The 14,620-nt window shown below is 41.1% G+C and overlaps 1 protein-coding gene across 2 annotated transcripts in view; it reads left to right on the top strand.

Moving 5' to 3' along the window:
* ANK3 (ankyrin 3) overlaps window positions 1-14,620 on the top strand; it is a 303,571-nt gene that overhangs the window by 171,693 nt on the left and 117,258 nt on the right. For both annotated transcript variants that reach the window (XM_086752006.1, XM_086752005.1), the window contains exon 8: window positions 7,564-7,662. In XM_086752006.1, the coding sequence (XP_086608132.1) occupies window positions 7,564-7,662 (99 nt within the window). The remainder of the gene's footprint in view (window positions 1-7,563; window positions 7,663-14,620) is intronic.

Genomic DNA, 14,620 nt, shown 5'->3' with positions numbered 1-14,620 from the left:
TAATTTCAGTAAATCAACTTGTGATGTCCCTGATTCTACCTATTTACAGGGAGGCAGCTCCAAGAGCCTTCATCACCTCAGTCCAAGTGAAACAGGATTTCCTTATTGTGCTGGAGGTTTGCCACTTTGTAATGAAGGATAAATACTTATTGCAAATTGCTTGACTTCTTGGGCTCAAACTCAGCAATAAACCTGTCACAATTACTGGCAGGGTATGCATTGTAGCAGTAGCAGGCATTTTATGTCTATTAATCATCCTTTTTCTGTAGTACATTTTCACATGTGTGGCTATGCTTCTCTGAAAATAAGCTAAATAAAAAAGCTAAATAAATCCCTTCATTGCATCACTGTATTTGCTTCTTGCTTAACTGGGAGGCAATAACATATGGGTTAAAGAAGCAGGGAAAGAGAATAAAGGGTAACTGAGGGTGAAGTCAGTCTCCTCTTTTAGTGAGATTCATGCATAAGTGCAATTGCTACCTGAGCTTTGAAGGATTGAACAATTCCAGGCGCCATTCTCTTAGCTGGCAAGGGTACCTGACATTGGAGAGGTGCAGATAAATCCCGTTTACAAACTGAAAGAAGGCCAAATACCTTTAAGTGATCTATTTTATCAAATTTTTCAACAGGAAAAAGTAATTGCTGTTATTTTAAGAAAATAGTTCATCAGCCACTGGTGCCTTTGAATCAAACTGCATCTGGTGTGTTACCTAGAGTTTTAATAATTTTGGTATCTACTTCCCATCTTCTGGAACTACCAGCCTAGTAATTAGTATGGAGAAGTTAAATCCACCAAGTGGACTCTCCTGTTCCAGGCTTTTGATTCAGGAGGTCTTTCTTGGCATACAGTGACCGTATGTGTAGTGAAAACTGCTGTGCTCCTATCCGAGCCACTGCTTCTGGAGCTGGATGCTGCTGCAGGGGCTTCGGGCCATGGGCTTGACTTTCTTTATCAGAATCAGATTATCTTCAGGCTGAGAGTGGGTGAGGCACTGGAGGACAAAGACAAGTCACAGAGGGATTTATTCTTCTTTACCTCTACTGCTCTCTTCAAATTTGCTCTAGATTGCCTTGCACTTTGATATCTAGGAGTTGGAAAGGTGTGTCCGGATACATGCTAAAGCAAATAGCAGCCATTGGAAGGAACGAGAAACCAATTTCCTTAGCAGTCTGATTATACCTGTGGTATCCTGTGCAAAAAAGCTCTTTTGCTGTAAACCAGACCCCTGCAGAGTGCCCACCCTCTCCCCTTCAGGCCTTCCTTGGGCATCCCCAGAAGCAGTGTGTAGGGAGAGCAGGCAATTTTCCCTGCTGCAATTCTCAGCCAGCTGTGTTGGAGATGTGTGTCTAGACTGCCTGTGCTAATTCACCAACAAGAAAGTGCAAATCAGTGTTTCTCCAAGGCTGCTATGCAGACCAGGGAGGTAGGGAAGGTACTTTGAATAAACTGTATTTTCTGGGAATGACAGTTAGGAAAAAGTTACGTCCTGGGGGTTCACAGAGTCTTCAGATACCATTCCTCTGACTGAGATTATCATCCAGTGGAAAGATCTGTCTAATCCAGGTGGGGAAATGCCTCTGAAGCTCCACCTGTCTCTGAGGAGCGTAGTGGTTAGAAAGGAAGAAGGAAAATGTTTTCTGCAGCTTCCAGAGCAATGGCTGGAAGAAACCTCTGTGACCCACACATCCACTCTGTATACAAGCAAGTTGAAAGATTCAGGTAGCAAGGGAATCCTCTATGTAAAGGTGACCTCTGCCCGTATCTCTCTTGCCAAAGCAAACAAGAGGTGGTCACTGTGCCTTAAAACTGCATCCAACCCTGCGAACAGTCTTCCTGATACGCAACACTCCTTATTCTAGAGGAGATCTCAGTTCCACTGGGGCTGGGCTTTGCCTGCAGAAAGTTTGCTTACTGGAAGGTTGAGAAAGGATTTGGTAGTTTTGAGAGGGTGGTGTGAGGACAACATGCATTAATGATGACCCTGCGGCTGAGGAGCAGAACACCATTAGCCCATCAAGAAGAGCAGGCAATATGTAAGCGACAGTAACGTAAGAAAAAAACATCTTTGTATTTCCCTAGTGGTAGTTTGCCATAACAGCCCCTTGCTAAACTTCCTTCTTCCAGAATTCATTTTATACATCTCAAGAAAGAAAAGTGTACAAGCATGCAAGAACTAAATTAACACAATATAAGACTTTTATTAAGTAGAGAAGAAAAAAAGCTGAAAAATTATGCACTATTGTAAGGTTTCCCAGGAAGTATCTGATCGTGTGTTTGTGTCTGTACCTACAATTTATTCAATTTCTGAAAGTCTTATACAAATCTCAGTGAACTGCCACTAGAATATAAGACACTTATCTTCAGTGGTTCTACTGTGTTGTAGCTCCAGTTCTGAATTGCAGAAAAAAATATAGGAGAGAATATTGAGTGTTTTCATATACAACATATTGGTGTAGCTACATAGTTGCATACGACAGTCTTCACATGCACAGCACAACCTTCCCGTGTCTCCAGGAACTGGTAATAGTGGTAATATCCATGCAGTGTTACTGATGACAATTCTGGTACGTGACAACCACCAACCAATATTATGTTCTTTCCTTAAGAACCCCTAATGATGGAGGGATTTTCCAGGCTGTACAGGAAATTTCTGCTTTAGCAGTCTGGCTATTTTCATCTTCTGTTTTTATTCACACATGCTTTGTCAATATTAAGCTTTTTGCAGAGTCTGCTCTCACTTGAGAATTGAGAAGGACAATCTTACTAAATTCCAAATTAATCTGAACATTTTGGTGAGATATTGTGGGATTTTTTGTTAATCAAAGATAAAGAAGTGAAGTTTTTGTGATTAAAACTACACTCCCTTGAGGGGCTGAGAGAAGAGCTCAGAGGTGGAGGTAAACTCTTTTGGTAGTTGGTAGTGAGGAGAAATATCAAATCCCCATGACACTGACAATGGGTCTTCAGAGTCCATACGTGATCTACCAGTCAATCAGCATTTAAAACAATGCCACACATGACTAGGAAAGGTTTACCCTTTTTTGTGTGTGCTTTTTTTTAAAGCTACACTTCAGAGCCTGGTATGATACAAACATTTACTTTCCTTGTGTATTATTAGCATCCTTATGCTTGTAAACTCCAACTGGCTGATGGGAGAAAGAGACTATGCCATAGGACAGCATATCATACCAGAAACCGGGGGGAATTCTTCATTTTCTAAGTGCATTAAAATAAAACTACAAGATGTACCATGTTTGCACTCTGTCAGTTTTAAGTTTTTCCCTTTTTTTCCTGACTTCCTAACCATTTGTATTGCTAATTTGTAATAGTATGGAGTAATTCTGACTACTGTGGTGAACCATCATGGATAACGCCAGGTGTTAGAGGGGAGCTGATCTCATTTCAGATGGGAAATGTAGGTGGCTTATTGCTCAGCACAGCATAACTCAAAATTTTTTAAATTTTCTTGCGAAGCTGTAGATAGAGAGATGCAGCTGAAAGGGCTTAGTGCTTCCTCTGATCAGGTACAAAGCCCCTGAATGGAAAAGCAGGTCACTCTTCACCCATCGTATTTCTGGATGTTGTGAAGCTCCGAAGGGAGGCACAGGCACTACGTGAGAGGGTGGTGGCTGCAGCAGGTGATGGATAGAGATAAAGGGGAAACAGCCATCCACAATGTTGTGAGGTATAGAAAAAAAAATGCAGGTATCTCATCTGTCACACTTTGAGCTGTGTACGTACTTCAAGGAAAGTACGTACCCCAGGAAAACTGCCAAGGGGGAGAGAAAAGGCTATGTGCTAGTTCATAGTCATATGAGCGTTTATTGCAGTTTTAGGTTGCTATTCGCAGAAGTTATGTTTCATATTCCCTGCAGAATTTGTTAACTTTCAAGTTGAATGGCAAATTGGATCTCAGTGTTGAGGGGTCTACCTGAGATGTTATCCAGCGTTTGATATTTCAACAGTGAGGGCAAGAAGTACTCCAGCAGACATTCTAGATCTGAACCACATCTTTTAACTGCAACTTTTTGAAGGCATTTCAGCTTTATTACTGCAGGAAAACATCTTCAAAAGTTGCCTGATTTACTATTCTATCTTAAGAACAAAGGGAGAAATTTATAGAAGATCAAACAGATAAAAATAGAATGAAAAGACAGCAGATGCTGTTGATTTACTGAAGAATTCAGAACCTTACATATTGTTGCTGATACCACAGTTTTAGTGTTAATAACCTACACCCAAGCTGCATGTATTACTGAGCTTTTTTAATCTCTAGTTTCTTGTGACAAGGACAAACAACTGAATTTTGAGTTGTTTACTTTACGTTTTTTCATCAGAAACATTAAGGATGATGTTTGAGGTTTATTCACTTCTCAGTTCACTTTCTGAATTGTCAAATGAGAGATGGGAAGGGTCCATATGCGTGATACATCTAGGTATGATTCTTTAAGCTTTTGGCACAACACAGTATTGACCAAAGACAAGTTGCTTGCCCTAAAGTTCAGTGTGCATTTATTCAAGCGTTCATGTAATGCATCTCTTTGTCTGTTCAGGAGTCAGAACTCTCGGACAGCTGATTTATTACTTCATATTGTTCTCTACCGGTAAAAGCTCAAATAACTAAATGGCAAAATTAAATTCTGAATACAGACCTACCCCCTCTCTTTTTTCCCTTTCATTTCCCCAAGCTATTAGGGTTCAATAAGGCTAAACACGTTTTTTCTTCTTTGTCTTTTAATTCTTTTTATGAACTATCTGAGTAGGTTAGTAGAGTACAACAAAAACTGCATCCCCCTTCCCAGAAAGTGAGTGCTGCTGTACTCTTTTTTCCCAGGAGAGAGTAGTGGAGTTTGGTCATCCATAAGGACAGATATTTCACTGGGCATGTAGGGTTTTCTTTGCTTGATTCCTGCTGCTCAGTTCTTTATTTCAGGGTAGCTGTGTGTAGTTGGGTATCCTAACAAACTGTGTCTGAAGCGATCACGTTCTTTATCAATCCATCTTTTCCTAATGTGAACTTTCTGCCTATTTTCAACCAAATGTAACTCAAGGTTTGAAGATCCTAGAGACATTAAATTTATATGTTTTTCTTAAAGACAGGTGATCAAATGGAGGAAAGATGCACTACTAGCTCTCCAGCTTGCAGAAGTGAGTTCGGTCCTTATTAAATGTTGGAGAATTTCCCCTAGTTCCCAGCCAGTGTGCTTGCCCCTTGTCAGAAGCTGAGAGACAACTGCACAGGGAACGGGTCCTGATAATTTCAGTACTGACTGGAAATATGAAGGTTCTTTGAACAAGACTCCTTCCTGACCATGAAAATAGATTTGTTTTCTTTTTCCCCCACTTGTTGCAAGCAAACAGTGTGACCTAAACTTTAACTGCTAAGTGGAGGTCATATCTTTTGGAGCTGAGGTGTGTATCTACCAGTGCTCATTCATCTATTCTGGAGTTAAGTCTCCTTCATTTAAGGCAACAGGAGCTTTGAGTGATTTGACCAGCAAAGAATTAGATCCAAAGTTCACATTCTTATGTGAGTATATCTTCCTCTGCACTGCAGTAGATGGATTTAGACTGATGTCAGGATGAATGAGAATGAGACTTCTAATATGTATTTGTCCTACCTTTTGTAATGCTGTCCCTTCCTCCTCCATTTCTTCCCTGATGCTTAGAAAAGGCATTTCTTCTAGTCTGTGTATGATACAGTACATTATTAGTAGTAATGCATTAACAGGGCACAAAGGTCTATTAGACTGAGTTAACCTCTTTGCCCATCAACCCCAGCAAGCAGAAAATGTGGTCCTTCAGTCCAAATTACCTGCAGTACCCTTTACTTCAAGGCATGAAAGTTATTTCCTTTACTGTTTTTTATCAGGAAAGTAGAATTCATCTCTCTTTCTCCCTCTGACATCAGTAACATCTGTCCTCCTGAGAAGAGAGGAAAAGCAGAAAGTATCTCTTCATAGTTGTGTTTTCCCTTTTTTTTTTTCTTTTCTTTCTGTCTTCTTTGTGACTGATGCACTAATGTGCTGACCCCATATTATATCCAGTGTTGACTCCCAGTCAAATAGAATTAATTCTTTTTTCAAAACCAACTCACAAATTGCAAGCTAAGCAATCACACAGCTTTACATCCCTGGGAGGACTAGGTATAGCATACTTTTTGTTTAATGCATTAAGCATCATTTTTGCTCTGCTTCATTTTTTAAGGAAATGAGAAGCCACCCTGGAATAGTACTTACATTGATGCTTTAATGATCATTAATAGTGGAGAAAGAAGCTCTGTCATTTCATCTTGCTGAGAAGTATTTTACCTCTGTGATAATATTAATTGCTACTTTCTAGCAGTTGTGCATTAGCTTCCTAGTTAAAATGTGTGTAAATGAAAACGTAGCATACTGGATTAGGTACTCAGCATTATTGTTAAGCTGTGAGTCAGCTCATCACGTCTGAGAGGGGAGCTTTTTTCCGTGCTGCTTTTCTATCACTCCACTTACCTGCAGTTTTGAGGAAACGCTGTTAACTGGTCTGTTGGCCAGGCAAGATGCTTGTACCGCTCTCCAGCTATTCAAGGTGATGGGTGCCTTTCTGATTCAGTCAGCCATAGGACACATGCTCACTGAAATTTACCGCTTTCTGCTCAATCACAGGGAAGCTGGTTTTACGCAGCCAGCTGTTTGCGTTGCCCTGAAAACATGTTATTTAAAATTCTATTTGTCTTCATACAGTAGCTGCATGCTCTATTTAAATCCTTTTTACTTGGTTCCATATGATCAAATATATACAGGATGTGGCCTCCATACACCACAAGATAAAGGATTCATTAGAGCGTGAGGAAATGTCCTGGCTACATCTTGTTAAAAAAGTGTGTGTGTGTGTGTGCGCAGGCATGGCTTATGTAACTGTCCCCGATGTGCAGCCTGGCTGCCTGCTGCTGGCCTGCCAGGCACCGTGTCGGGAGGCATAGACACGTGTTTACAGTCTCACTTGAGGTACACTATTACGTCAATTAGAGGAACAAATTCAGCAGGAAAAATTAGTGATATAACTGTAACAAAGGTGCTTATGAGGCTTTCAGAGTTTGCTGATAACATTCAGAAATAAATAGCATTGGCATCTTGTTGCTTTTGAATTAGACCTACAGATGTAATGGTTTCATTGATCTTCCATGGCTCCTACAAGGCCAATGAAGTTGTGAGGTATGAATCTTTACCATTATGTGCTCAGAAACAACCACAGTTGAATTAAATTGCTAGGGTTTAGTCAGTAAAATTGCATAAATTTAACTCTTACATAAAAGCCAAGAACTGAGTCACAATCATATCTTCTTATAACTCCAACCACAACTCGAATGTTTGCCTTCATAACATATACATTGAGGTATCAGGCCAATAATTCACATATGTGGATAAACGCAGCTTCCTTTTGCTTTCATGCTCCCAGGAAAACAAAACAGTGTTATGTTTTAGCAAATTGGGCATAGCTCATTCTACAAGCAAACTGTTCTTGGAGTTCGTGAAAGAGAAATATATGGATATTTACTTTCATATTTTTTTCTTCCACAGAATGATATCACACCATTACACGTTGCATCGAAGAGAGGAAACGCAAATATGGTCAAACTCCTACTTGATCGAGGAGCTAAAATTGATGCCAAAACAAGGGTAAGCTTAAATGTAATGCTACGAGTGACTGTGTGGAATTCTTGCCTCTGACCTGTTAGCTGCTGTACCGTTTAAATCATTCATTTTCCTGGCATTCTACCATAGCTGCACTGCATTTTTTTCCTTAAATAAAATGGTTGCAGTAGGATGCTAACAATTTAAATTTCTTGAAGCAGTGCGTGAAACATCATGTGTGGCAAAGCTCAGAACCAACAATTTTCCGTGTTCTCTGTAGAGCATTTAATTAGGAGCTGCTCCTAGCTACTTGAGGGTAGAGGTGAGTGTACAGGAAAATACTAAAAGACAAGAGTTCAATTCAGATATTTCAGAATTTGAACACTAAAAGTAACTTTGAAGCGCAGTGTGTGTTTGCTTTTCGTTATCCACAGGGCAGTGTCACAGAGCATGATGTTGCTGAGGAGTCTCATCTAATTCAGCCTCTGTCTGACTGGGTGCTTAGCTGCTGGCAAATGTGCCGGGCATAGAGATGGTTTCCATCACATCAGCATGTGACTCAAGTGGCTGAGTGACTTAAAAGCTGAATGCATATGGTTGTACCGAAGTGCTGTAGTTAAAACCCAGTCAAACCAGTTTAGGGATATTTTCTTTACTTATACTGCGACAAAAAGAGAAGGAAAAAGTTCAAATGTTTGGAAGTAAACCTAGAACTAGTGGGGCTGTGGGCTCTCACGGCAGTCTTTGCAACACGCTCCTGTGCATGTGAGGTAACCTTAGGAACTGTGCCTGTCATGTTTTGACAGCTGTCATTTTCTTGAAATGTTAGCTTATCACCTCTCCATCTTCTATTTGTAATTATTCTATGCAATTTCCACCAGAGTCATTCTAAACAAAACAAGGTATAACCTAAGAATCTTTTTTTTTCTGCAGTTATTACTGTATCCACAGGTTCCTGTTTGGTTTCCCAGTATTTCAACAGTCTCTGAGATTTCCTGCCGTGCTCATTGAAACATGTTTTTTTGTTTGGTTTTTTTTTTCTGTAGCAAATTCAGACACCGGGTCAATTTATTTTCTCATCTCTTCACTCTCTCCACATATTTTTCTTTAGTTCTCCCATTTTACCTTTTTAAGTCACTCATGATTTCTTTGTAAAATATTTCTAGTTTTTCTAAGTGAGGAATATGGAAGAGATGACTTCTCATGAATAACGTGAACAGTGGGTATAATTTCTGGGCTCAAATACCAGCCTCCTATGTGCTACATGGGGGCTGCCAGGCTGAGGGGCGTGGGCCTACCATGTGGTGAGGAGGGCCACGGTTTGGTGACATGCCAGATGTGTATTTGGTCAGAGCAGGGAGACAGGGATGTGGCAAGGGGCTATTTGCTTTCTTTCTGCCAGCATTTCTATGCCCATCTGCAGCCAAACTGTTGGGGACCGCTACTTGAAATAGTTTGAGTCCAGCTTGTTCTTTTCTTTTAGTTACGAAAATTCGTGATCTGCTTCATTTTCAGTATCACAGGCTCCAGGATCAGACATTAGGATAATTTAAGTAACTAAAAATACAGGCTGGGACGGAAACAGGATCCAGGAAGAATGCAGAAGCATTTACAGCTCCCGAGTCTGGCAGAGCTTCCCAGTGAGGAAAAGGCAATGGATGAGTGTGGTTCACGAAGTGGTGGTTTGTTTCGTCTGACTTCCCCCAGGGACTGCCTGCTTCCCCAGACACCCATCCTCTCCGTAAATCAGAAGGGATTTGCATAATTTCTCCTGCTTGTGCTGTACGTGTGTCACTCATCATTGCACTTCTCTGGCATTACCAGAGGCATCATTTTCTGGCAGTTAGTGACTAAGTGGAAGTTCTGCTCCCGGCGGCACTGACTCATTCTGGCAAGGACTTGCCAGCCTGTGGTCTGGGCAGTGTGTGGCTCTGCTGAGGAGACTTTCTCCCTTGGAGAAAAGGGAAGAGCATCAATGGAGTAGGTCAGGAAGGATTTACACATCAATAGGAGAAGTGATAGAAGGCTGAGAGTAATGTGGTGCTAGATGAAAAAAGGACATTGTTTCAGGAGTGTCTGCCTAGTTCTCGTGTTCGATAGCAAAGATTAATTGCTGTGAGTGTTACAACACGTTCCTGCTAAATCTCTTGTTATTCCTACCTGACCCAATGTTGTTTTTCAAGACGGAACAATTGAGGTATGTCAACTTTGCAGTCATTTCATTTTTTTAAGCATCTTTTTTTTTTTTTTTAACATCTCAGACATAGAACAACAGGATGACAAAAACTTCAGTCATATCCTTTTGCAACAGCATCACTACTGCATGTATTGAAAGGCGAAGAGCAGCCAAGGCTGTCTTTTCTGACACGTGTATCGAGTCATGCTTACCAGCGGGATGCTCAGTCAGAGCCCAGCCTGGTGGTGTTCTGCAAGGGGCAGGGGCGGGTGCTGAACACACACACACACATACAACTTGATAAACAGATGGGATTTCCATGTGAAAACAAGTGAGGCTTCTATTGCCAGATTTATAAATGTGAGACCTCTCTCTCTTTTTTTTCTCTTTTTTTTTTAAGAAATTTTGAAGACGTGAGCAGAGGGGTTTTTTTGTTTGATTAAAATAGTTTTTGTCTTGGACACTATGATATTATTTAATGCAAATGTTGCTTACGGAACGCAAAATACCTCCTTAAAAGTGGATGGCAAAGGTTCTGTACCCATATGAAAGGATAAAAAAATCTTGAAAATGGCTTGTTTCTTTTGCTCAGAGGCAGAAATTCCTAGGCCTTTGTTTCTCCTTTATCAGGTCTGTAATTTACCTTTAAATGAGTATGCAGAAGATACTGTTTTGTGTTCTTGACCAAACACAGGGCCAGGATTTGCTACCCTGACTCTTAGGTGGGACAGATTTAGCTATTCAGCTGTCATTTTGTGATCTCTTCCTGCAATCTGTATATCCAGCGCCTCTGTATGGGGTACTGGAAATGTGCTCCACGTGATGCCTATTTTTATTTTTCACAAACATACTCATTTTATAGATAAATTCACATAAAATCTCTTCAGTGTTAAATAAGTTGGGGTAATGATTTATTTTCCTCAGTGGTTTCCATGAGCATTTGTGTTTGCTGCTGGCAGATGGTGCTGGAAACTGCAGTGCTGAGGTACTGTGCGAAAGGTTAATGAGAAGGGCTACATCCTTGTCCTGTTTAAACTATTGTAAAAGTCATCCATGGGCTCCCAACCTCTCTACACTCATTAGGACTAAGATTTGATGAGCCCCATAAATATTGTTGCACACCTGCAAACTGTAGTTAGGAGTTCAGATAACATGTGAGCATATGAGGTTATTTCCAAAAATGATCTTACAACTATTTTGAGGCTCAGATATCTTTTTTTTCCCTTTTAGCTCATGCTTATGTTGCATTGTTTATTTTAACCAGCTGTTTATCTTCTCTCTGTCCTTTTTTTTCTGTGAGATGTCTAGCAGCTGGTACTTGGGACTCTGTATGGAATTTTTAGGGATATTCTTAAGGATTCTCAAGAACTATATGCTGCTTTTGTTCACCCAGGGCAGCTTGTATCATTTAGGTTTTTAACTAACGTTCTAAACAAAGACCTATTAATGCCTCGTGTAACATGTTTGCTGAATGTTGCCCTTATTATTTTTTCTCTGTCTTCCAGAAAAGACTTTAAAGTTTAATTAGAGAGGTTGATTAAATTAGCTTGATTTGCTTTGGCTGTCTAATACTGTATATGCCAAAGTGAATTTTTGTCTGAAGCAGGCAGCAAGCATGTTTTAGCCTGGCTTAACAATAAGTGTTTATAATCTTCATTCTACTGATTTTGCAGCTAAATAACAGACCAGCACTCTTATCTGCATGAAAACACGTGGGATATGCTCTTTTAAGATGCATCACATCATACATAAGCTGCTCCATAAAAGCCACGTGTATTAAAACGTAAAATAACTGCAAGAATCACACTGACTTGGCACTGGAAGTGCATTTTGCATGTGTAGGGAGAGCAAACCTCACGTGTTGCCCTATTGCACAGAAGGGGCAGTTAGCAGTAGTGCCAAGGAAGTGAAGAATTCAGGAGGCTTAGAGCGGGGAGAGACTCTGAGATACAGAGCCCTGCTAGGCTGAAGCACATGCGCTGAGACACACTAAGTGGGATGATAAAGCCAGAGGCTGCAGTAATTGCTCCCCTGGGAAAGCGCACCTCCCGCCTCCGGCTCAGGGGAGCAAAGTGCCTGGCATGCTCCTGCCGAGGCCGTTGACCGGCTCTGAGATTTGGCTCCAAGTCTGACAAGCTCTTGCTGAATATTTGTGTCACAATGAAGTTTTTACTGGGTGTTGTGCTTAATTTCATTGCTCATAGACTGGGTTAGAAGCTGACACTCGCTGATGGGAGAGTTGTGGTACTGAGGCTGCCACGGATTTGGGGTACAGCCCAGAGGGTCTCATTGTGCAAGGGAAATCCTGGGTGGGCATGGACAGGGAAGGAGTGGCTGGGGAGAAGAGGGAGGCTGCTTTATGCTGACCTGTGCTGCTCAGAGGTGTCTTAGAGCCACATGTGGTGGCAGGGAAACACACTGCAGCAGGGAGGCTTACCTGCCTGCACCATCGTCTGCTGACCCCAGCGTTACAGGATCAGGGAGGTACACAGGTATCCGAGTGCCGTGGTTTAGCCCTGCTCAGCAGCTAAAATACCACACAGTTGCTCCCTCCCCTCTCACTGCCCCCCGCTAAACTACCACACTGAGTCTCAACAGAGACCAGAAACAGTGCTTAGATCTCATTTATTTGGGGGATGTGTGTGTTGGAAACAAAAGCTAGAGGAAGAGCAGCAGCCCCAGAGATTGATGTGCAAGCTTGTGCCTAAGCAGAACTTCTCCTATTGTCCTTCTGGCTTTGCTGGAGCTGCTCTCAGGCTCTCTGGAGGGATAGATAATACAGATGATATGATTTATCATGTCAGCACATACTTAGAGAGTCCTAATCTACAGATTATTGTCATAATCGTTTGTAATGGTTTTTCTGAGCCATTGCAGACTATCATATTAAGGCAAGTTTGCTTCCTAATACATGTAATATATTTTATGCTTCACACAGTATAGTCTATATGAACAGTAAATAAGCAACTAGCAAATCTCCTGACAAAATCCGTGAAGTCTTGCTGAGTTCTGAGCAGTCTCTTTTAATCTCAGATTCTCTTTTTTTTTTAAACAAAATCTTTCTGTGATCTGTGTTTCAGATTGCCTCTGCACATTTCTTCACGACTTTTAGTGCCTTATAGCAATTAACCAAGCCAGGTGAATACGTGGTGCCTTTTCAGAATACAAAAAAAAAAAAAGATCTCTGCAGTTAAATCAGCTGTCTTCAAGTGTATTTGCTCCTTACAGTGGGAGTCCAGATATTGTCTTAACAATAGCTACAGACCGCCTGTTCCAGCAAGCACCTGTATTACTTTGCAATGCTGTGTCATGCCATATGATGCGTCTGGTGGCAGTGACTGCTGTACGTCCTAGAATGAGCTCTGGCTGGCCAAGCACGGCCCCCTGCCACCTCCAGTGCTGCAGGAACCTCGTCAGCCATGGGCACAAGCTGGGCAGGCCTGGGCAAAGGTGGAGGCTTGGGGTACTCTGCTCTGGGGAGCACTGAAGTGGTTTTCCAGGGTCTAGTCTGGTGCGTGAAGATGACAAAATGCGTCTCATTCTCTGTGAGCGTAGTATGTAGCGCCCATGGCACGTTTGTGAAATGAGTTGGAGGGGTGCAAAATCTGGAAAATGTTCCCTAACTTACGGTTTTGTGCCTGATCTCCTTGAGTACCTTTCTTTGGTGTGCCTGGAGAATATGATAACTATAGGAAGTAAAAAGAACAATCTAATGTACATGATCTTCAGCTCCTGCCTACAGGTCTGTAGTTACCGACCTTGCTGACTTTTATTTCCTTTCCCATACAGGCTTTTTTTTTGTGGAGGTGGTATTTTTATACTAATTGCGTTCTGCAATTGTTGTGCCTTTGCCTGTGGAAACTACTGATGTGGGAAATGTGCATTGCCTTTTTTTAAACACTTGTGTGAAGCTACAGCAAAACCTTTGTAACTCAGCTGATAAACCTACCGATTGTGGGGTTTGATATTTTTTCTCTTTGTCTTTACTTGTATGTTTCGAGCAATACATCTTTATTTTGCGTAGCATCATTTTAACAAGATACCCTTCCCTGTACTACATGGGCTGAAATAACAGAAAGTAGCAGAAATGACAATAGCATCAGCTCCAGAGATGCCAGTAAAAACATAGTGGACCAAACCGTTCATCTTGTATGAACAAATGACTCCCTGAGTCTTGATCAAATTAAGTCTGAACTAAAATTCTTTCTTCATCTACGTCAAAAATACATGCTTTGCTTTAAGTGAAAGAATGTGCACAATGAGAACCATACAAGTTTTAGGCAAGACTAGCATAAAAAGTTAATCACAACAATTCTTGTCTACTATCTTTCACGGGCTTCTTAGAAGAGGACAAGAAAGTAGAAGCAGGAGAGTGTAAGGCTCTCTGAATCCCTGCCTCCCACTCCCTGGCTGCCCTTTACACTTTGCAGGCCTTTAAGCTGATGTTCTAGTGGAGTGTAGTGGTTTAGGAATTATCAAGAAAGAATATTGTAATTATGCATCTAAAATATGGCTAAGGAGGTATCTTAATAGTACTCATTACCATACAAAGACAGAGAGGGAGTGCACGTGCATGAATTAGTGAGCACAGGATGTGTGAGAAGGAATTTTAGATAATCCTTTTTATAAAAATGGGACGTGCGTATTTTAGTACAATGTATGTGGCTTTAAGAGTGCTGCCAGACACTGGAAAAAGGCCCCTTCCTTTGTGACTTGTATTTGGAAAACTCATAATTATTTATCTTCTTTATTAGTTTCAACCTTTCCTATAAAGGCTTATCTTCTCACATATTTAGTGAAAATGCAATACTGTTTCTGTGTGACAGT

This window comes from Chlamydotis macqueenii, chromosome 7 (assembly GCF_036417535.1).
Source record: "Chlamydotis macqueenii isolate bChlMac1 chromosome 7, bChlMac1.mat, whole genome shotgun sequence".
Lineage (NCBI taxonomy): Eukaryota > Metazoa > Chordata > Aves > Otidiformes > Otididae > Chlamydotis > Chlamydotis macqueenii.
The sequence above is the reverse complement of the archived record's forward strand: the minus strand, read 5'-3'. Positions and strand labels throughout refer to the sequence as shown.